Raw genomic sequence first — 24,147 nt, 5'->3', positions numbered from 1 at the left:
AAAATGTGGACAGGCTCAAAGTGGTTCAGATACAAGGAATAATAGAAGTTCAGCAAGCTATAGAAGGAATTTTTAAAAAAGAGGGCTCACATCTGGGGAACCAGAAAGGGCAGCACAGAGTAGGGACATTGGGAAAAACTTGAAGGATGAGTGTTTTGACTGGCAGAGATGACTATGTGATCATTTTGAGAAGAGAGAAGACCTTCTGATGCTCAAGCATAGTATGAAAAGACAAATGAGTCTTAGGAAAAAATGGATGCACAGCTTGGCCCCACCTCTGGTTTTCATGTATAGTTGACATATTGAATCTTTTTTTCAATTAATCTTATGAATAATACCAATATGTAAAACATATATAAATGGGGTTTTCCAGGTTGAGAGGTTTTTAAGTCACTTCCTGAGATTCCTCTAGGAAGTAAGTGGTGAAAGTCACCAAATAGGAAGATAGGACAGGGGTGGGAAGGCATTTAGAGTAATAGCCTGAAAAGACATAGCACAAGGAGGGGTAGAGAGGCACTAGGGTTATATATATATATATATACATATATATATATATATATGAATACATGAATATATATAGTAATACATGTGAGTTTTATATATATGTGTGTGTGTATTTATATACTATTCTACAGATGTGGGATAGGAAGAAGTCTAATGATATAGTAAGGAAGAATAAATGATGGAGACATTGAGAGGGAACAAGGGAAAGGAAGGGAAAAGAAGAAAGAAGGAAGGAAAGAAACAGAGAGAAAATAAAATTGTTACTGTGTCCAAGCCAAAGATGGAGAGTGTTTCAAGAAGAAACGAGTCACCAAGGAAGATGAACAGGTGACAGATAAACACATAAATAATATTCAACCACATTAATTATTCAAGAAATGCAATTAAAAGTCCAGTGAGAAACCCCTGCATACCCACTAGAATGGCTAAAATTTAAACTAACTGTTCTGAGTCTTGGCATGACATGGAGGATCTGAAACTCATACACTGCTGATGGGAATGCAAAATGGTTACCTTGTAAAACAGCTTGGGAGTTTCTTAGAAAGTTAAACATATACTTACCATATGATTCAGCCATTTCACTCCTAGGTATTTACTTAAGAGAAATGAAAGCACATGTCCGTACAAAGACATATGTAAATGTTTATAGCAGCTTTATTTAAAACAGCTAAGAGCTGGAAAAAATCCAAATGTCTACCATCAGGTGAATAGATAAATAAATTGTGGTATATTTTACACTGGAATATTGCTCAGCAATGCAAAGAAATGAGTTGTTGGCATAACAACAATATGGATGAAGCCAAACCAATATATATATATATATATATATATATATATATATATATATATATATATATATATATATATATATATATATAACTGCATGATTCCATTTATATAAAATTCTAGGAAATGCATTCTAATCTATAGTTGGAGAAAGCAGAGCAGTGGTTGCTTGAGGAAGTGGGCTAGGTAGGAGGGATGGCTATGGTCTTTATTTTTATTGCAGTAATGGTTTCACAGTTGTATACTTATGTCCAAACTTATCTAATTTACTTTATACTTTAATTTACTGTATACTTTGTGTATACTAAATGTCAATTACACCTAAATAAAGCTATTATATTTTAGGAGGAGGAGGAAGAAGTTGAATTTAACGTAGAGGGAAGAACAAGAAGAGCAGGAATTAAAATTAGGCTATTTTACATTCTCAGAAGTTCATTGCTGACTCTGAGAGAGCTATTCTAATGGGGTTGGAGTGAAAGCCAGACTACCAGAGTAGAGAAGTAAGAGAATGACAGAAATGTAGAAGCAAAGAATATTTACAGCTTCTGTGTTAGTCTGCTAGGGAAGCCAAACCAAAATAGTATTGACTGGTAGCTTTAACAACAGAAGTTTATTTTTTCACAGTTCTGGAGGCTGGAAGTCCAAGATCAAGGAGCCAGCATGTCAGTTTCTAGTAAGAGTTCTCTTCCTTGCAGATGGCCACATTCTCACGGTCCTCACAAGGCAGAAAGAAAGTCCTGGTGTCTCTTCTTCTTATACCAGCTTTACCAGCCCTATCAGATTAGGGTCCTGCCCTTTGACATCATCTAACCCTAATTGCCTCCCAAAGGTCCCATTTCTAAATACCATCACATTGGGGGTTGGGGCTTCAATGTAAGAATTTATGAGGAGACACAAACATTTAGTCCATCATAATTCGTTAAGAAGTTGGGTCAGAATTAAAAAAGAAACTTGAGGGGTAGGAGAATTAAGAATAAAATAGATGTAATCATATTTGTAGGAAGGGACTGGAAAAGAAATTGAGGATAGAAACAAAAGATCATCATAGTTGGGATTTTCAATGCAGTTGAGGGAGTCAAGGAACTAAGGATTCAATTTAGCAGTTTCTATTGTCCGGGCATGGTGGTAAGCTAAGTGATGGATGAGCCTGGACTCATGGAATGCTCTGAACAGCCCTAGGAGATGGAGAACATTACCCTTTCTTTCCAGGTGAAGAAACAGGCTGATAGGTTAAGGGACAGAGCCAAGATTACCTTCTGAGTGTCAGCACTGGACTCTGATTACAGAGCTTGTTTTCTTTCCTCTTAGCTCACTCATATGCTTTCTAAGGCCCCTTGTGTCTTCTGAACTAGTATATTCCACTATTTTCAGGAGACGGGGATAGCCCAAGAGTCTTCAGAAAAAATCAAGATGGAAACTTAGGACTTTTTAACTCAAGATTTTTTTTCTTTTGTCTCATTTTCCTTTCCTTCAGTAATTCAGCTGTGGAAAACTTTCTTTCTTTGAAAAAGAATGGGCTTTCCTTTGAAGGCTTAATGTTTTTCTTTTAGTTAGTATTTTAGAAAAATGTAAAAGAATCCTATCTATCTTTCCTTGTAGCTCCATAAATAATAGGAATATTGGAAGATACAGATTTCCCTTTTTTTTCCCCACTCTTCCTTCCCCTCTTCCCCACTATCCCTCCACCTCTCCCTCCTTCATTATTACATTGTATAGGACAGCATATACAGCCCACCTCCCTCTGCTTAGGTTGTACCAGAATGGCACCCTGAGATGATTTTTCAGATCTTGTGCCCTGAAGTTCATCAGCTGTGTTTCTTGAGAGGCCCCTATACAAAGCACTCCAACTAGCCACCTTGTAAGATGGAGACATTTTTCTGAGAGCACTTTAGACAACTCTGTTCTGGAAATAGGCACACTTAGTGCCTCACCCTTTCATTGTACAAAGTGGTATCTCTTCCATGCACTCCCTTACTTTTTCTCTTCTCTTCTCTCCCTTCCACTCTCTCTCACCCCTACGGTACCCAGCCATTTACATGTATTTGGGATCAGTTATAGCTGTTAGATAATTTTACTGTCAGTACCACAAGACTTACAAATTCAACAAATTTTATTCACTTTGGTTTGAAATATTGTAGGAAATAAGTTCTGATCTGAGAAATCATAATGGAGTGGGTCCAACCAGAAGAAGAAATTCCAGAATTGTGAATGGCATAGAAGGCATGCTGTTAGCCCCAATTCCAAAAGTCCCAGATGCCCTTACTCATCCTTCCAAAAGATTCCAGGCTACCAAAAGGTACTGCACTGGGGAAGCAGTGGGGGGTTGTTTATAATAACAAAAGTATCCTCTTTTAAGTCATTTAATACAAGTATTATGGGATTGAAGGATGCCTAAACTCCCAGAGTGACCAGCATGTGTTAAAATTTTTAAGACTTTGTCTGAAAACATTGTATGAACACTGAGAAGGCTTAGCTTCTTCTAATATGCTCAAGTCTATGAAGGAGAGTCAACAGTTCCCAATTTCAACCTCTTTTCTCTTCTCCCTCTTCTCCTTTATCTTTCTCTTCCTGTATTCCCTCCTTCCCTCTCTATTTTTCAAACTCCAAAGAAGGTAGAACATAAGGAAGAAGAGTATGAGCATGTCCAAGTTTTCCACCTCTATTTTAAACAGAAAAGGACAGAACTACCCTCGCTATCCTACCAAGGGTTTTTTCCATTGCTTAGAATAATAGAATGGTAACTGTCTAGAGAGGCAGGGTCTCTACAGATATGTATCTATAAACTAGGGACATCCTGTTATATCCTGATCTCTTCTCACTGTGACAAAGAAAGAGATTTGTATTCTGTAATAATTACAAATACTCTGAATAACTGAGGCATACCAATGACACTCTAGTCTAATCCTGGCAAATTTAGAATGAAAAAGAAAATGACAGGCAAATCTTCCCTATTCCTCAAGATGCCATTAATCTGACACATGGCCAGAGTTCAAGTGTCCTAAATCCACATTTCCATTGTCTGGATGGGAGAATTAAGACCAATGTGTCTAGTCGAGAGGACCCTTACAAGGCCACATCAGTCCAGGGGCCCCTACATTTCAGACCAGGAAGGCACAAAGGGACACTGGGAGTACAAACACTGGGCCAGGCTATGAAGTCTGGGAGTCGGGATGGACTGCTGGTGCATGCTTTAGGTACAGTGTGGTCCCCACCAAGGATGGTGACACAGCAGCATGCCCCATGAACATAAGAGAAACACTTGGAGCAAGTGAGGACCAGAGAGGCAGAGCTACCTGCTCTCCTGCCTCAGTGCCCCGTTTGCAGCCCCAGGTGCTCCTGTCCATCAGAGAGCCTCAAGTTGTCTTCTGGTTGTATGTGCACTCATCTCCTGCCTTGGGCTCACATGCCTCTGTTCACTTGCCAGGGCTCCGGAAGCTTTCGTGTCTATTCAACTAGAAAAGGTGGGGCTGCGGGACATGATGCTGAATGCCTTCCTCCTCAGGAAACAAGCCATGGCTGACAGAATGAAAAACCTTGTGAGTATAGTAAGAAGGGCTCCCTAAAGATCTCATCATCTTTTACATTTGAGCAAGTAAGAAATCCTTAACTTGGAACTTGTTGCTTTCAGCCTATTTGGATGAAACCATTGAAAATATAAAGAACTGGAAACGTTCAATAAGAAATAGAAAGGAAGGAAATCAAGCTAATTGCAGTCTAGTTTTTAAAATATGTACATTTTTCCAAGGGCAGTTATGCTTTGTCACTTTCTAAACAGAAAGAATTTCAGTACCTACTTGGAAACATTTGATGGTTCCTGAGTGACCCACAGGTACTTAGGAGGTTTTAGACAAGGTGAGCAAGGGCATTTGCCATCTATAATTCACCTGTTAGGTTGGTGACATAACCACTATGTTTTTCAGACACTAACTACGACCATGTTTCTATTTAATGGTTTTATACTAACCTAACCTGTGGGTACCGGAGAAGGCAATGGCAACCCACTCCAGTGCTCTTGCCTGGAGGATCCCATGGGCAGAGGAGCCTGGTAGGCTGAAGTCCATGGGGTCGCGGAGAGTCGGACACGACTGAAGTGACTTAGCAGTAGCAGCAGCAACCTTTGGGTTGCCATTTCCTTCTCCATAAAATTTAAACCTTTAGTCAATTAAAAGTGCTGCTTAATTTTATGAATATTATTTCATTATTCATTACTTTTTTGATGAGGAAGTCCTTAGGCTAATATATAGTTATTTGGGAATGAAATGATGAGGTTTATCATCTCTAGGCTTTGTTCTTTTATGACTGAAAAGGAAGGACTTCAATTTACCTAATCCAGTTCTACAAATTGATTATGATGGAAGCTAGGCCTTCTAGATTACTGCTCAGCAATGATGTGGGCAAACGACTCCTTCTAATAAGTACTTACGTAAATTGCTTTGATACATAAATTACTCTTTATAATATTAAAAAAAATACTGACCAAGTGAAAATGTATTAGCTCATTAACTGCCCTTCAGGAATATCCAATGTCTATCAGATTAGAAAGGATTCAGGCAAGATAATTGTCAGTTTTGTCAAGGTCTTGGATTTTAGCCTACTTATAAGCTAAGAAGGTAGCCTGTTACTGCTCTGAGGATGCTGACAGCGAACGCTAGGCTCTTAGGTCAGAGAAAAAGAACTTTGTTACTCACAGCAGAGCCAGCATCATGAGCCTCATGTTTGTGTCATTTCTCTGCCTCCCAAGTCCCACAGGGGCAACATGGAGGAGCCGAGGGTTGTACACAGTTCCGTGTCACAGTTGAAGAATATTGAGTTTAGGGATCTACCTCTATTATAGCAAACTTGCTCTATTTTATGGAGGGAGACAATACCTCATCCCTCCAGACTGCTCTCTGCGAACATAACCCTAAGAAATGGTTCAGGTAAAGAATGATCAGGGCGTTGAATTCTTGGTGTACTCACAAGATGTGCAGGAATAGAAAAGACCCACAGTGGGAGTACCTCCCAATAAGTTGACCTGCAGAAAGAACATCTCAACTGTGTGACCTTCTCCCACTTTAAGTTGGCTATAAGTTTGTGCACATGTATTAGCTTGGGGAATTCTTATAGCCAATTGTCTAATAGGAAAACTGTCATTCTCTTTTATCACAGGATGAAATTGGGAAAGTCAAGAGAGATGTTATAGTTGAATATTGCCAGAAGTGAGTATAGAATATGTAAACTATACAATCTGATTTCTGACTCTGAACTCAATAAACAGCAGTATGATATAGAAATCTGGACAATTAGTTAGCTGGTTTGTGTTTAAATAAGCCTATTTAACAGTCCTATTGTTGTTGTTCAGACGCTAAGTCATGTCCAACTCTTTGCAATCCTATGGACTGCAGCACAGTCCTTCACCAGGCTTCCCTGTCCTTCACCATCTCCCAGAGTTTACTTAAACTCATGTCCATTGAGTCGGTGATGCCATCCAACCACCTCATCCTCTGTCGACCCTGTCTACTCCTGCCCTCTGTCTTTCCCAGCATCAGGGTCTTTTCCAGTGAGTCAGGTCTTTGCATCAAGTAGCCAAAGGATTGAAGTTTCAGCTTCAGCATCAGTCCTTCCAATTAATATTCAGAGTTGCTTTCCTTTTGGATTGACTGGATTGATCTCCATACTGTCCAAGGGACTCTCAAGAGTCTTCTCCAGTACCACAATTCAAAAGCATCAATTCTTCGGCACTCATCCCTCTTTATATCCAACTCTTACATCCATATGTGACTACTGGAAAAACCACAGTTTTGACTAGACAGACCTTTGTCGGTAAAGTGATATCTCTGCTTTTTAATATGCTGTCTGGGTTGGTCATAGCTTTTCTTTCAAGGAGCAAGCATCTTTTAATTTCATGGCTGCAGTCACCATCTGCAGTGATTTTGGAGCCCAAGAAAATTGTCCGTCACTGTTTCCACTGTTTCCCCATGTATTTGCCATGAAGTGATGGGACTGGATGCCATGATCTTAGTTTTTTTTAATGTTGAGCTTTAAGCCAGCTTTTTCACTCTCTTCTTACACCTTCATCAAGGGGCTCTTTAGTTCCTCTTTGCTTTCTGCCATTAAGGTGGTATCATCTGCATATCTGAGGTTATTGATATTTCTCCCAGCAGTCTTGATTCCAGCTTGAGCTTCATTCAACCCAGCATTTCACATGATGTACTTTGCACATAAGTTAAATAAGCAAGGTGACAATATACAGCCTTGACATACTCCTTTCCCAGTTTTGAGCCAGTCTGTTGTTCCATGTCTGGTTCTAACTGTTGCTTCTTGACCTGCATACAGATTTTCTCAGGAGGCAGGTAAGGTGGTTTGGTGTTCCCATCTCTTTAAGAATTTTCCACAAGTTCATTGTGATCCACACAGTCAAAGGCTTTAGTGTAGTCAATGAAACTGAAGTAGATGTCTTTCTGGAATCCCCTTGCTTTTTCTATGATCTAGTGAATGTCGACAAGTTGATCTCTGGTTACTCTGCCTTTTCTTAGTCCAGTCTGTACATCTGGAATTTCTTGGTTCACATACTGTTGAAGCCTAGCTTGAAGGATTTTGAGCATTATTTTGCTAGCATGTGAAATGAGTGCAATTGTGGGGTAGTTTGAATATTCTTTGGCATTGCCCTTCTTTGGGATTGGAGTGAAAACTGACCTTTTCCAGTCCTGTGGCCACTGCTGAGTTTTCCAAATTTGCTGTCATATTGAATGCAGCATTTTAACAGCATCATCTTTTAGAATTTGAAATAGCTCAGCTGGAATTCCATCACCTCCACTATCTTTTTCATAGTAATGTTTCCTGGATGAAAGCAAATTGAACTGTCCTCTGACACACAGAGGAAGCAGCATCAGAAATGACAGATAAGAGGCACTTGGAAGAGGTTCATGCCTGTGTGTTCAGGCAATAGCAATCTGACCAAGTCAGAAGTTTCTTCTTGACAGAAGTCCTCTATTCTCTTTGAAAAGTCTCCAGGGACTTAGATCCTCAAACTTCTGTGAGAGATTGAACAACTTGAATTCACCTCTCCACATTATCTCTTCTTCTGACTTTTCAGGTTCAACCGACATATGTCTCACTATGCTCTTCGGGGGCAGATCATAGCATACTGCAACAGCCTGAGAGCCCTACTGGACGATTTCCCTACCATCAGAGATACTTTTTTCATGGTGGGACAACGACAAGAAAAGAAGGGGTTGAGGGACTCCGATGATGGCCTCAAGAATGACCCCAGGTGTGGAATTTTCTTTTGAGCTTGTTTTTCCCCCATCCTCTCCCCACTCCTCCCAGGGGAGAGGTTTATTAAGTTTGGTATTTAACCTTGATCTTCTGTCCAGAAGGGCAAAAGAAAGAGTTAATACTCTAAGAATAAGAGTATCTTTGTATTTGAATACAGAAAGAGTTCTTTGTTTATGAGCTGTATGATTGCTTTTTCAATCTATGAAGTTTTGTTTTGCCCTGGAGTACCCAGAAATGTTCATCAGTCACACCCTTTTATATAAGCCAGAATCTAAAATAAGCAAATAAGTAGACATAGTCTAGAACTGTTGTGGCTTTGAGTATTTTACTCAGTGGAGTAGAAGAAATATTCAGGAAAAAAACTATACTTCAGTGCTTTGGGTAAATCAGTGTCCTGTACTTCTCTGATATATATATAATGATATTAAGTGATAAGAGTGGAGCTGCTTCTATACTTCCTTAGCATGCCTTATCCAATTTTCCAAATGTTTTTAATTCGGCCGACCTAGAGTTCACTCACTTGGAGGGAGGAGTTGGCATACGTTTGTTGTAAGTGACCACATTTCCTTTAAGGAAAAGAAGGGGGTATTACATAGTTACATAGCCTCCAAGAGTGAGCAGAAACACCCTATAGGGTGAAGTTGCCTCCCTCCTTACTCTTTCCCTTATGGCATGGCAGAGAGTTTAGTGCTGAGTAAGGTTAATACTTAATAAATATGACCATAGAACAGAAAGATAGAAGGGAATTGAAAGACCGCTTGTATCAGACCACTCTTTTGCTCCCTTATCATTCATGGATTATTCAACCATTGTTTGTTCAGTGCTTACTTAGTATCAAGTACTTTGCTATGAATACTGGAGTTGCAAAGGTAAATGTGTCATTGACTCTGGTCAAGATTAGCTAAAGATGAAGGGACAGAGGTGAGGAATGATGGTCATGGATAGAGGTCCTTTCCTTATTCCTAAAATAAGGAGTTGGGTTATATTAAGAATAAATACTTTATTTTAAATGTAGATTCAACAACGTATTAGTGTCCTGCTAAGGATTCTAAGACACCCCAAGCTTGTGAAATTGTTGTGATTGATTGACAATGACCATGGTCAAGGAAAGGGAGAAAGGAGGCATCCCTGCTTGTGTTTGCCATCTCCTTGACTAGAAAAGTCCCATATATTCTATAGTCTATTTAAAAGTCTAAGATGCTACTTAATCCTTAAGGGGCTGAAACATACTGTTTAGTTTTAGCAGATACACCCTGCCCCTGAACCAGAACCTAAATAGAAGAGGGGCCAGGGGAAGCTCTCCTCCAAAGAAGGATGCCCCATGAGGGCTCTGTGCCCTTCATGACTCTAGGGGAGACTGGAGTCTGGAGACTAGGCTGACACTTGGCCATACTCCCAGGAGCAAGGAGTAGTGGTGTTGGCTGATGGGTGATTGAAGAAGGGACAAAGAGAGAGGACACTAATACTCAAGCCCTTACTGTGTGACAGGCAGACCCACCACTCTCCCACATGGCTGCTTTATGAGGATTATAAGAAAGTACTGTTTCCTTTGGGCAGGGGTAGTCCCATGCCAGGGTGCAGAGTTTGGCAAGTCAAGTATAGACTGGATTTTAGCTACTGCTGGTTGCCTCAGGGCACAAACTGAACAATGGTCCATGGTAGCCTTGATGCCAAGAGCTGCATAGCAATGAGTTAAACATGGTTCTTGCCCTTCAGGCAAGGGGAAATAGACAATGACCAAATGTTGTGATAAAGAATAAAATTAAAGTATAACGAAAGAACCCACCAGGAAATATTCAGTGTTATCTGAAGGATCAGGGAGGTGGGGATAAAGAACTAGGTGGGCTTCAGGGAGGGGGGTTCACTTAACCTGGGTCTTGAAAAGACTAGTGTTTCAGGTGGACAAGGAAAGAAATTCAGTTCAAGCTGGGAGACCCACGTAGATATGAGACAGCATATCTCATGATATGAGACAGCCATGTGGACCTCCCAGTGGCTCCTGTTGCTGGGTATATGAGGATGAGCTGGGGAAGCAGAATGGATAGTGCAACAGGCAAGATCCAGAAGTCTGCTCTTTGGCCTTCAACAAACAGGCTTCCTTGGTGGCTCAGATGGTAAAGCATCTGCCTGCAATGCAGGAGACCTGGGTTCAATCCCTGGGTCAGGAAGATCCCCTGGAGATGGAAATGGCAACCCACTGCAGTACTCTTGCCTGGAGAATTCCGTGGACAGTGGGGCCTGGCGGGCTACAGTCCATGGGCTTGCAAAGAGTCGAACATGACTGAGTAACTTTCACTTTCACTTTCAAACAGGGAGAAGGGGGGCAAGATGATTGAGATGATTGTTGGTGACCATTTAGGAACCTACTCAAACTGCACAGACAGGAGATGTTTAGGGAAGTTAAATCAGCTAGGTGCTGGATTTAATGCAGAGCTGAAAGAGGAGAAGGAAGAGGAATCTAGGATGTTACCCAGAGTCTCTCTGTCTTGTGAATAAAAAGATGATAGTCTTGCTGTTGTTTAATGGATACAGAATTTCAGTTTTGGAAGATGGAAAAATTTTTTTTTCTGGAGATAAATGGTGGTAGGTTGCACAACAGTGTAAATGTACTTAATGCCACTGAAATGTGCACATAAAAACAGTTAAAATGGTAAATTTTATGTATATTTTATCACATTTTTTTAATGGGGGGAAAAAAGAATGGTCATGCCATTAGGAGGACAGATGTGGAAGGGGAGATAATGAATTACAGCTCAGAGGCACCAGCTATGAATTTCTTCCCTTGGTCTCCCAACAAGTCTCAGGCTCTTGTTAGTCTAGATGTTCTCCACTTTCACATACTTCCATTCCTCCACACATCCATCACAGCCTCATGCTTGCAGGTCTAGCTGCCTCTGGAATGTAAGATCCTTGAGGGTAGAGCCTATCTTCACTTCATACCTTGGGTGTGTACCTCTGCCTTGGACCTTGGTTTGAAAGAGAGGATGGGGAGGGGGGAAATGAGCCCTCAGGAAGTGGAGGCAGTTCCAGCCCCTTTGATTCAATTATGAAATAATAGACCATGTCATCATCTGCTGCTAGGAATCTGGTATGAGGCTTAAGGAAGATTTGGAGTTACTGAAAAAAGGAAATGGACATGAGAGCTGATCAAAGGAAAGAAAACCAGTTTTTCCTGGCGTGACACAGCTCAGACTGGAAACCATTTATTTGTTGCATCAATAAAATTAGCAGTGTGATTTCCTCCAGCTGTGCTCAGCAACATGCGCCTAGAAGCAGAAAGCAGACTAGCTAGAGGGATCCAGAGTTGGGGTTTTGCTAGATAGATGGGCTGTAACTACAAAGAAGTAAAGAATTGAAGGTGCTGGTGGGAATGTAGTTCACGTGATTGGCTGTGCCCCTTGTTAATTGTCAGTGTTTCTTTGGAGCACCTTTGAGTAAATAACAGAGATAGGACAAGATTAAGCTGATTTTGATCTGCTCCAGGACAGGATAGTCTGACTTTTGGTGGCTGAAATAAGAGTTCTCCAAGCTAACACCACCATACTTTGTTTCTGAACTTCAAATTACCTAATTAAAACCCTGAGGCTTGAGACTAACCCAAGTAGCATTTTAAAAATTTTAAGTCTCATATTCAGAATGTTTGATATGGAAAACATTAGACCTCAGTTAAAATGAATTACATTTTATTTTAGGAAATGAAATGGGTCATCTGAATCTCTCCTAAGGACCCAGAAATAATGACAATCAAAAACTGGCCCAATGATTTCCAAAATGCTCTCTAGAAGGTGAAACCCTCCCATTGAGAGTCCTTGCTATAGACAATGGAGTGTGAATGGAAACTGCGCAGAAGAGAGCTATGGGGTCAGTAGGACCTGAGGGGTAAAGAAGGAAGCATCTAAAACCCCTGGATTCTGATTTTGAGGACTTGGAGGTTATGGTTCTCTTAACACAGGACGAAGCCCAGGATCGGGGTGGGGGTGGGGGTGAGGAGTGTTCAGTTCTTGCCCTTTTTGACTGAGGTGGTCTGAGTCACTGCCAGCCAAGGTGGAGCAGATTGGGACTGAGGAACTGTAGGCGCTTCAGAGGAGCTGGCCATGTTCTATACCCCAGGCGAGACAGTAGGCAACTGGGCTTGTGTGAATCCTTAAACCAGACATATATGAATTATGTTTGTAACAAAAAAACTGCTATACTGGTGCCTAAGAAATGATAAAGTATTGAGTTGGCCAAAAACTTCATTCAAGTTTTTGTAACATCTTACAGGGAAACCTGAACCAACTTTTTGGCCAACCCAATATTTGAAGAGGGGCTTCCCAGCTAGTGGTAAAGAACCCTCTTGCCAATGCAGGAGACTTAAGAGATGTGGGTTTGATCCCTGGGTCGGGAAGACCCCCTGGAAGAGGGCATGACAACCCAGCCCAGCATTCTTGCCTGGAGAATCCCATGGACACTGGAGCCTGGCAGGCTACAGTCCATGGGGTCTCCAAGAGTCTGATACAATTGAAGCGGCTTAGCACAATACAGGAAGGAGGAGAGAAAAGAGGGCCAGAGTCTGGAGAGCTTGACAGGAATCTGGTGGGGAAGGAAGGAAAACAGAGGCTGGTCTCCAGAGCCTGAATTCTAGAACTGGACACATCTGTGCTTAAATCTCAACTTCTCTAACGAGTTGGTTAAGCAAGATCTTTATAACCTGGTCAGTCAGTCAGTCAGTTCAGTTGCTCAGTCGTGTCCAACTTTTTGCGACCCCATGGACTTCAGCACGCCAGGCCTCCCTGTCCATCACCAACTCTAGGAGTTTACTCACACTCATGTCCACTGGGTTGGTGATGCTCAATCAAAACAGTTCCTATGCTGTTCCTGGTTCACAGAGGAGAAAATGGAGGCCCTACCAGGTTACAGGATGAGATGGTTGGATGGCATCGCCAACTCCAGGAGTTTACTCAAACTCATGTCCATTGAGTTGGTGATGCCATCCAACCATCTCATCCTCTAACCTGGTAGGGCCTCCGTTTTCTCCTCTATGAACCAGGAACAGCATAGGAACGTCCTAAGTTTGTCATAAGAATTAAGTGAGAAAATTGTCACCCCCAGTATGGTGTCAGCACCTAATTCATGCGCTCTCTGCTTCCTTTCTTATCACACCTTTCCCTGCGTCTGTGCCCACGCTTTCCTCCCAACACAGCTGAGGCTAAAACCAGCCCAACTGCTCTTTTCCCGGTGAGTTATTTATAACTGTGTCCCCTTGTGAGCTGCCTGAAAAGGAGTCCTGCTGCCCTCGGGCTTAGACACTGGATGTGTGTGTCACTGCAATGCGGGCTCTGGCACTGCGGCTGGAGGGTGGAGGTATAAATAGTTCACACCGGGAGCCCCCTTTAGAGAGAAACGCTGTGCTACTGGAGCTCTCTTCTCATACCGCAGGAGTTTTCAGCCCCGGCCACGGCGTTTGCTGTCTGCTGATGGGAAAGTCTTCCTCAACTTATGGTTCATACCCCATCCTTCTGAAGTGCTGGTTATGTTCAAAACTCTGCCAGAAAAGGTTTGTATTTTTTTATGTGTGCCAGAATGGAAACTGGCTGTTTTTATGTCCCCCAGTTAAACATGTCAGTTTCAGAGAATATCTCTTATTGGGTTTTTTTTCCTCAGGAACATTTAATAACTGAAATCTCTCAGCTTCTCATATTTTTGCTTGCTTTATTATAATTTCCCTTGTGCCTCGTTATTTCATCGTTCTGCTTCTCTGTAGTCATTACTGAACACTAATGGAGCTTCTGAGACTCCTTATTAATCCTTAATTTCCTCCCCAGCTCCAAGAAAACCCCACCCTGATGTGTTGAAGCTGAAGAGAGGTTGAGATCACACTTAATCACAGTAATTAGCTGGTTCCTGTTTTTTGAGGAGTTCCTCTAAGTGCCTCATTTACTTATAAAGGGTAACCATTAAAAAGGATAGATATTTAAAAAAAGAATAGATATAGAAATACATATGCATTCAAGTATTAACTAAATAAAATGCAGTGTTGAAAATGTCAATTTGCGAACATTCTGATTTTTCTTTTTAAGTGAAAACCTGTTTAGCAATCTAGGTTTCTCACCCTTTCTCCCCGCCCTGCCCCCGCAACTTTTTTGAGGTGTGGGGCTTCCCTGGTGGCTCAGATGGTAAAGAATCTGCCTGAAATGCAGGAGATCCTGGTTTAGTCCCTGGGTCGGGAAGATCCCCTGGAGAAGGGATTGGCAAGCCACTCCAGTATTCTTGCCTGGAGAATTCCATGGACAGAGGGCTACATACAGTCCATGGGGTTGCAGAGTCAGACATGACTGAGCAACAAATACTTGCTGCTGCTGCTGCTAAGTCACTTCAGTCATGTCTGACTCTGTGCAACCCCGTAGACGGCAGCCCACCAGGCCCCTATGTCCCTGGGATTCTCCAGGCAAGAATACTGGAGTGGGTTGCTATTTCCTTCTCCAAGCATGCATGCATGCTAAGTCGCTTCAGCTGTGTCCGACTCTGTGTGACCCTGTGGACAGCAGCCCATCAGGCTCCTCTGTCCACGGGATTCTCTAGGCAAGAATACTGGAGTGGGTTGCCATCTCCTTCTCCCATCTAATACTTATTGAGGTATAATTAACAAATAAAATTGTATATATTTAAATTGTCCAGCATGATGATTTGATATACATTATAAAGTGATTACCACAGTTAATACATTCATCACCTCACATAGTTACTTTTTTTGTTTTTTGGAGGTAAGAATGCTTATCCAACTCTAACATTATTTCAAGTATACAATACAGTGTTCTTAACTATAGTCACCATGCTGTACATTAGATCCTCAGAACTTATTTATCTTATAAATAGTTTGTACCTCTTGACCACATCACACCATTTCCCTCATCCCCTGGTAACCACCTTTCTGTAAGTTTGACCTTCATTTTTAGATGCCACATATGAGTGAGATCATATAGTGTGCTTTCTCTGTGGCTTACTTCACTTAGCATAATGTCATTTGAGTTGTTGTAAATGTCATACCCATGTTGTTGTAAATGGCAGTTCTTTTTATGTCTGAATAATATTCCTGTGTGTGTGTATGCTTGTGTGTGTGATGTTTACTTTATCTATTTATCCATACACTGGACACTCAGGTTGTTTCCATATCTTGGCTATTGTGAGTAATGCTACATGGAAGTGCAGATAATCTCCTTAATATATTGATTTATTTCCTTTGATATATCCCCAGAAGTGGCTTTGCTGGATCATATATGATAATCTTACATGCAACAGAATGAAACTGGATCCCTGTCTTACACCAATCACAAAAATTAACTTCAGGTGGATTAAAGATAACTGTTAAGACTGGAAACTATAAAATCTTAGCGGAAAACCGGGAAAAAAACTCCTTTGCCAGCAGAGGATTTTTAGTTTGATATTATCTCACTTGTTTATTTTTGCCCTTGTTACCTATGCTTTTGTTGTTGTATCCAAAATGCCCAATTCTGACTTGGCATACTTTGTGGTTTAGCCAACAAATGTGGAATCAATCAGTTTGGAGACAGGAACAAATCAATGGACGGAGAGGGCAACCTACATAATGAGAAAATATTTGCAAACTATATATACCTAAACTATGTCAGGAATTCATATAACTCAATAGCAAAAGCAAGAACAAAACAAAGAAAAAAATTTTAAACCTATAATCTGATTTTAAAATGGTCAAAATAGACATTTTTCCAAAGGAGACATACCAATGACCAACACATAAGTGAAAAGGTGTTCAACATCACTAACCATCAGGGAAATGCAAATCAAAACTGTGATGAGATATCACCTCACACCTGTTGGGATGGCTGTTACTAAAAAAGACAAGAGAACACTGTTGGTGAGGCTGTGGGGAAAAGAGAACATTTGTGCGCTGTTCGTAGGAAAGACGACTGTGCAGCCATGGCGGGAAACAGTGTGGAGGTTCCTCAAAAAGTCAGAAATAGAACTACCCTTTACTTCATTTATTCACCATGAAAATTTTTTAGGGCTTTTAAAAAATATAAAACTGCTACTTTCTGCAGTTAAGTCATAATTTTTCTCTTTTCCTTTGCTGAATGTTGATATTTAAGATCCATTGTTTGTTTTTCAGTCTAGTGTTTAAACTATGTTGATAAGTAGTTATGTTTTCCTTACAGGTAGGAAGAAATAACAGCCCTCAGGGCAATGTTGTCTGAATATGAGTCCCCTGCTAGGAATTTATTTGTGAACTTTGTAATTCGTTGACATTGGTAATACAATCATATTTTGATGTGTTTTTGGCCACCAATGGCTTTAAAGAAAGAGAAACACATTGTTTTAATTCCCTAGCAGGAGTTACCTTGTCAAAAGACATATATAACCTGAGTTCATGAAAAGTTTGTTGTTCACTTTTTCAGATACTATCCTGTAGCTATTATCATGTATTATTCTGTGAAAATGTTTATTTAAAAATTCTTAAATATATTGTGCCTAATCAATGCTCAAATATTTTTGTATCACCTTAGAAATTTCTTGAAACTTATTTCTTTGTATTGATTTTACTCACAGGCAGCTTTTAGAGCCTTAAAGCTAACTCTGCAGCTGATAGCCCCTCTCCATGACATTGTGGCCTACCTTTTCAGTTTTGCTAAACTTGGAAATTGTCCAGCATGTTTTGAATTTCCTCTGAGTCCTAACCCTCTGAGAGGTGACTGGGGAGGAACTGAGGGTATTGGTAAGTGATTAAAGGTGATTAAAATGCCTTCAATATTCAGTTGAAATTCCATGATGTGCTTTTTTTTTTTTTTTTTTTTAGCTTTATCGAGGCATAGTTGAAGAATAAAATTTGAGTGAACAATGTAATATTTGATATACATATACAGTATACACTATGGAAAGATTTCCCCCATCTAATTAATTACTGTGAAGCCCTTAATGCTCAGAAAGATATAGAGAGAAGTCGCTCAGTTGCGTCTGACTCTTGGTGATCCCATGGACTGTAGCCTACTAGGCTCCTCCATCCATGGGATTTTCCAGGCAAGAGTACTGAAGTGGGTTGCCATTTCCTTCTCCAGGGGATCTGCCTGACCCAGGGATCGAACCCAGGTCTCCCGCATTGCAGGCAGACACTTTACTGTCTGAGCCTCCAGGAATGCTCAGAAAGACAGGACTAAAATATTTCCTCATAAATGACAGAATGGCAAAGGGAAAGTTCCATCATATACTGTCTCCAAACTGATTGATTCCACATTTGTTGGCTAAACCACGAAGTATGCCAAGTCAGAATTGGGGGGCCTGGGGTTTTGCCCTGCCTCTGTCACTTGATTACTGGAGGCTGGGCCCTTTACTCTCTGGGTCTCTGTTGTCATCTGTAGAATAAGGGTGGTGATACCTGTCTTAGAAGGTGGTTCTGCGGATTAGAATATGAAGAAGTTTAGAAGGATGTACAAGTACCCTTTACATACTAGTTTGCTTTCATTCGCTTTCCCCTCCTGGCCTTCCTGAACTAGTGTGGCAAGGTCAAAGCCAAGTATTCACTGTCAAAAGCTTGCAGACAGCCCTTAGGTAGCTAACAATGACCTAATTGGTAGTCCTATTAATAAGAACAATTGAGCTTTTAGTTTTGTATGCCCATTCCAGGAACTCCAACTCAGCATGATTTCTCAGATAAACACATGAGATAAAGACACTGAGGATGCTTAGTAAACTGGGTTTATCAGAAGCAGTGAAACTAGTCTTACTATTTTAATAATTTGACTCCCATCCAAATTATGTCATTAGTCATGTAAAAATTAATTGATAGCAATATATTATAACATAGTAGCCAAGGATTTTAAAGTGTGAGAAGAGCCAAAACAATGAGGTAACATCCCTATTTAAAGTGATCTTAAAACAAATGTGATATAATTTGAATCTATTCCTCTCTGGCCAGTGCATCAAGGAAGTGTTTGTGGGAGGTTCTGACTTGTTCCAGGAGGAAAATTGATGCCTATATCTGAGGGGAGCCAGCATGAAGGAATGGGGTTGGTGCTGCCCCAGCAGAGAAAGCTCAGAATTACTGCAGGCCTACTAGCAAGTCTTCAATAAGCATCAAAAAATTACAGAAGTTCCAACGCACTCTTAGCTCCTTTCCTTTTGCTAATCTGGGGACTGTTGTAAAAGGGGTTTACTCAGAAAATAAACTGCAGTGTTCTCAGTAGAGCTGGATGTTGGGAGGGTATGGAGCTGGACATTAGTTGAGGAAAAGAAGAAAGGAGGATAGGCCAGGAAAAATGCCACCCCCACCTCGAGAAGGGGAGACAGGTGTTACATGGAGATGAGAAAGAGCCAGAGCTGTGTTTCCAGAAGAAGTCCCTGCATAGGAAGTTCTATAGCAGCTGGGAGGGGAGAAGCCCACAGGGAAGATGATCTGGGGAAACCTACCCCCACTTGAATCAATGGAGGAAAATAAGAGGGCTTGTTCTGGAGGAGGACGAAAAGAGGATGCTGGCGATGGTAACAGGCAGGACTACACGTGGCCAGTCCAGAATGACGAACCCACCAGTGCAACACTGAGGGGTAGTAGGAAATAAGGCCCAATTGTTGAGGACCTAGAACTGAGGATGAAGGAAATTGGTTTCTTACCATTTTTATGCTTTTAAACTGGAAACCATTGAAATATCTGGGGGTCCAGGCTTTCCGAGGTGTGCAATTAAAGACCTATGTGTTGTCATGTTGCCAGTAAAAACATTTGTGCTCCAGGGAGAATGTACAAAGTTTTACATACTTTGCTTTGCTGAAAATAGATAAAGAGCAAACTGAACTAAAAAAAATTCCACTGTAAGATAATCATCTTTTTTAAAGGCCAGGCTGCTTAGTTCCTGGCCTGCTTCCCAGAGGAGGCAAGGAGAACTAAGGTGAAAAGATGAGATGGATCTGTTCATATACCCACCCAACTCCCTTTAGCCATTTCAGAATTATTTGGAGTTAGATAAAAGGACTTAGGTAGACTTATGTACTTAAAATTTTTTTTTTAAAGAAACACTTCAAATTTCAGCTGTGGTCCTCCCACTTGACAGAGGAAGCAGCTCTTAGACACTGTGGACTGGTTCTGTGGACCCGGCCAAATTCTCTCCTTCCCTGAAGGCCAGCAACTCCCTTTGGAGTCAGTGTGAAGCAGAGGATGTAATCAGAATGTGGGAGTTTACATTATGATTTCCTTGTAAAGGATTAGGAGACCAAAGAAACCCAGACACTACACACTGAATTTAGGGTTTCAGGAACAAAAGGTACTGGCTCTGAGTATTCACATGGAGGCTGGGCCACTGTGATTCTTCTCTTTCTGATTTCCCACACGGAACCCTCCTGTGGAAAGGCACAAGAAACGGCTCGTTTGTTTCCTAGTGGAGAGTCTCCTCCTTCCCCCACTAACGCCCCCCTCCATGATCACATGCAACCACCTGCCCCATCCTCCCAGACAGGCTGCCTTCCCTGCCCTTGCCTACCATCCCTGCTCCCTCTGAGCACATGGCAACCACCCCATCCTCACAGACAGCCTGCCTTCCCTGCCCATGCCCACCATCCCTGCTCCCTCTGAGCAGTGTGACCCCACAGAAAAAGGCCCAAAGGAGGAGCATTATCAGTGTGTAACTAAGAAAAGGTAGGCCCTCCTCCGTACCTGTATTTTAATGTAATGCCACCTGCCAGCACATAACAGTTTTGATGGGAAGTGACCGTGTAAAAGTGCACACACAGCATTTTATAAACAATAATGGAAATAATGAAAAGAGAAAAATCACGCATAATCCAAATATTCTAACAAGTGAAATAATTTTACTTCCTTCTAACCTTTGCTCAAATACATTTTCAGTTCAGTCACTCAGTCAAGTCTGACTCATTGTGACACCATGAATCGCAGCCTGCCAGGCTTCCCTGTCCATCACCAACTCCCGGAGTCTACTCAAATTCATGTCCATCAAGTATGTGATGCCATCCAGCCATCTCATCCTCTGTCGTCCCCTTCTTCTCCTGCCCCCAATACCTCACAGCATCAGGGTCTTTTCCAATGAGTCAACTGTTCGCATGACGTGGCCAAAGTACTGGAGTTTCAGCTTCAGCATCAGTCCTTCCAATGAACACCCAGGACTGATGTCCTTTAGGATGGACTGATTGGTTCTCCTTACAGTCCAAGGGACTCTCAAAAGTCTTCTCCAACACCACAGTTCAAAAGCATCAATTCTTCGGCGCTCAGCTTTCTTCACAGTCCAACTCTCACATCCATACATGACCACTGGAAAAACCATAGCCTTGACTAGACGGACCTTTGTTGGCAAAGTAATGTCTCTGCTTTTTAATATGCTATCTAGGTTGGTCATAACTTTCCTTCCAAGGAGTAGGCTTCTTTTAATTTCATGGCTGCAATCACCATCTGCAGTGACTTCGGAGCCCAAAATACAGTCTGACACTGTTTCCACTGTTTCCCCATCTATTTCCCATGAAGTGATGGGACCAGATGCCCTCATCTTAGTTTTCTGAATGTTGAGCTTTAAGCCAGCTTTTTCACTCTCCTCTTTCACTTTCATCAAGAGGCTCTTTAGTTCATCTTCACTTTCTGCCATAAGTGTGGTGTCATCTGCATATCTGAGGTTATTGATATTTCTCCCGGCAATCTTGATTCCAGCTTGTGCTTCTTCCAGCCCAGTGTTTCTCATGATGTACTCTGCATATAAGTTAAATAAGTAGGGTGACAATATACAGCCTTGATGTACTCCTTTTCCTATTTGGAACCAGTCTGTTGTTCCATGTTCAGTTCTAACTGTTGCTTCCTGACCTGCATACAGGTTTCTCAAGAGGCAGGTCAGGTGGTCTGGCATTCCCATCCCTTTCAGAATTTTCCACAGTTTATTGTGATCTACACAGTCAAAGGCTTTGGCGTAGTCAATAAAGCAATAAATAGATGTTTTTCTGGAACTCTCTTGCTTTTTCGATGATCCAGTGGATGTTGGCAATTTGATCTCTGGTTCCTCTGCCTTTTCTAAAACCATCTGGAAGTTCACGGTTCATGTATTGTTGAAGCCTGGCTTAGAAAATTTTGAGCATTACTTTACTAGCATGTGAGATGAGTGCAATTGTGCAGTAATTTGAGAGTTCTTTGGGATTGCCTTTCTTTGGGATTAGAATGAAAACTGACCTTTTCCAGTCCTGTGGCCACTGCTGAGTTTTCCAAATTTGCTGGCATATTGAGTGCAACACTTTCACAGCATCATCTTTCAGGATTTGAAACAACTCAACTGGAATTCCATCACCTCCACTAGCTTTGTTTGTAGTGATGCTTTCTAAGGCCTGCTTGACTTCACATTCCAGGATGTCTGGCTCTTGATGAGTGATCACACCATTGTGATTATCTGGGTCGTGAAGATCTTTTTTGTACAGTTCTTCTCTGGAGAAGGAATTGTCAACCTACTCCAGTATTCTTGCCTGGAAAATCCCATGGACGGAGGAACCTGGTAGGCTACAGTCCACGGGGTCGCAAAGAGTCAAGACACGACTGAGTGACTTCACTTCTGTGTATTCTTGCCACCTCTTCTTAGTATCTTCTGCTTCTGTTAGGTCCATACCAATTCTGTCCTTTATCAAGCCCATCTTTGTATGAAATGTTCCCTTGGTATCTCTAATTTTCTTGAAGAGATCTCTAGTCTTTCCCATTCTGTTGTTTTCCTCTATTTTTTTGCATTGATCACTGAGGAAGGCTTTCTTATCTCTCCTTGCTATTCTTTGGAACTCTGCATTCAAATGGGTATATCTTTCCTTTTCTCCTTTGCTTTTCACTTCTCTTCTTTTCACAGCTATTTGTAAGGCCTTCTCAGACAGCCATTTTGCTTTTTTGCATTTCTTTTCCTTGGGGATGGTCTTGATCCCTGTCTCCTGTACAATGTCATGAACCTCCATCCATAGTTCATCAGGCACCCTGTCTATCAGATCTAGCCCCTTAAATCTATTTCTCACTTCTACTGTATAATCATAAGGGATTTGATTTAAGTCATACCTGAATGGTCTAGTGGTTTTCCCTACTTTCTTCAATTTCAGTCTGAATTTGGCAATAAGGAGTTCATGATCTGAGCCACAGTCAGCTCCCAGTCTTGTTTTTGCTGACTGTATAGAGCTTCTCCATCTTTGGCTGCAAAGAATATAATCAATATGATTTCGGTGTTGACCATCTGGTGATGTCCATGTGTAGAGTCTTCTCTTGTGTTGTTGGAAGAGGGTGTTTGCTATGACCAGTGCATTCTCTTGGCAGAACTCTATTAGCCTTTGCCCTGCTTCATTCCGTACTCCAAGGCCAAATTTGCCTGTTACTCCAGGTGTTTCTTGACTTCCTTCTTTTGTATTCCAGTCCCCTATAATGAAAAGGACATCTTTTTTGGGTGTTAGTTCTAGAAGGTCTTGTAGGTCTTCATAGAACCATTCAACTTCAGCTTCTTCAGCGTTACTGGTCAGGGCATAGGCTTGGATTACCGTGATATTGAATGGTTTGCCTTGGAAACGACCAGAGATCATTCTGTCATTTTTGAGAGTACTGCATTTCGGACTCTTTTGTTGACCATGATGGCTACTCCATTTCTTCTAAGGGATTCCTGCCCACAGTAGTAGATACAATGGTCATCTGAGTTAAATTCACCCATTTCAGTCCATCTTAGTTCGCTGATTCCTAGAATGTCGATGTTCACTCTTGCCATCTCCTGTTTGACCACTTCCAATTTGCCTTGATTCATGGACCTAGCATTCTAGGTTCCTATGCAATATTGCTCTTTACAGTATCGGACCTTGCTTCTATCACCAGTCACATACACAACTGGGTATTATTTTTGCTTTGGTTCCATCTCTTCATTCTTTCTGGAGTTATTTCTCACTGATATCCAGTAGCATATTGGGCACCTATTGACCTGGGGAGTTCCTCTTTCAGTATCCTATCATTTTTCCTTTTCATACTGTTCATGGGGTTCTCAAGGCAAGAATACTAAAGTGGTTTACCATTCCCTTTTCCAATGGACCACATTCTGTCAGACCTCTCCACCATGACCTGTCCGTCTTGGGTGGCCCCACATGGCATGGCTTAGTTTCATTGAGTTAGACAAGGCTGTGGTCCATGTGATCAGATTGGCTAGTTTTCTGTGATTATGGTTCCAGTGTGTCTGCCCTCTGATGCCCTCTCGCAACAGCTACTGTCTTACTTGGGTTTCTCTTACCTTGGACATGGGGTATCTCTTCACGGCTGTTCCAGCAAAGCACAGCTGCTGCTCCTTACCTTGTACGAGGTCACCCCTCCTGACACTGAACTGTAAAATACATTTTACAGAGCTTTAATCACAGGATATATGCAGCTTTATATTCTTTTTTCATTGTCATTGCAGGGGATTATAAGCTTTTTCTCCTGGTTACTGCATAGCCTGACAGAGTGTATTGCTTGTAGACCAAGCACACTAGACCTTGAACAAATAAGGCTCACTGACTACCCCTCCTCCCATCCACCACAAGATTCTTTGAGTTCTTATACAATTTGCTGTGACTCCTCTTCTGGTAGAAGTTTCTTTTCAGCCTAATATGACCATCAGATTTATAAAAGATTCA

At 41.5% G+C, this 24,147-nt stretch overlaps 2 protein-coding genes across 2 annotated transcripts in view; both read left to right on the top strand.

The window, feature by feature from the left end:
* The window catches only part of LOC133048187 (uncharacterized), a 35,806-nt gene extending 27,245 nt beyond the window's left edge, over positions 1-8,561 (top strand). The window contains exons 12-15 of the mRNA XM_061131808.1: positions 3,429-3,586; positions 4,715-4,826; positions 6,439-6,488; positions 8,366-8,561. Coding sequence (XP_060987791.1) covers positions 3,429-3,586; positions 4,715-4,826; positions 6,439-6,488; positions 8,366-8,561 — 516 coding nt within the window. The remainder of the gene's footprint in view (positions 1-3,428; positions 3,587-4,714; positions 4,827-6,438; positions 6,489-8,365) is intronic.
* LOC133048186 (coiled-coil domain-containing protein 162-like) overlaps positions 8,491-24,147 on the top strand; it is a 68,900-nt gene continuing 53,243 nt past the window's right edge. Inside the window, 3 exon segments of the mRNA XM_061131807.1 lie at positions 8,491-8,542; positions 13,966-14,083; positions 17,110-17,275. Of these exon segments, the coding sequence (XP_060987790.1) occupies positions 14,060-14,083; positions 17,110-17,275 (190 nt within the window). The 5' untranslated portion in view covers positions 8,491-8,542; positions 13,966-14,059.

This window comes from Dama dama, chromosome 28, assembly GCF_033118175.1.
Source record: "Dama dama isolate Ldn47 chromosome 28, ASM3311817v1, whole genome shotgun sequence".
Classification (NCBI taxonomy): domain Eukaryota; kingdom Metazoa; phylum Chordata; class Mammalia; order Artiodactyla; family Cervidae; genus Dama; species Dama dama.
This window is presented reverse-complemented; position numbering and strand designations above follow the sequence as displayed.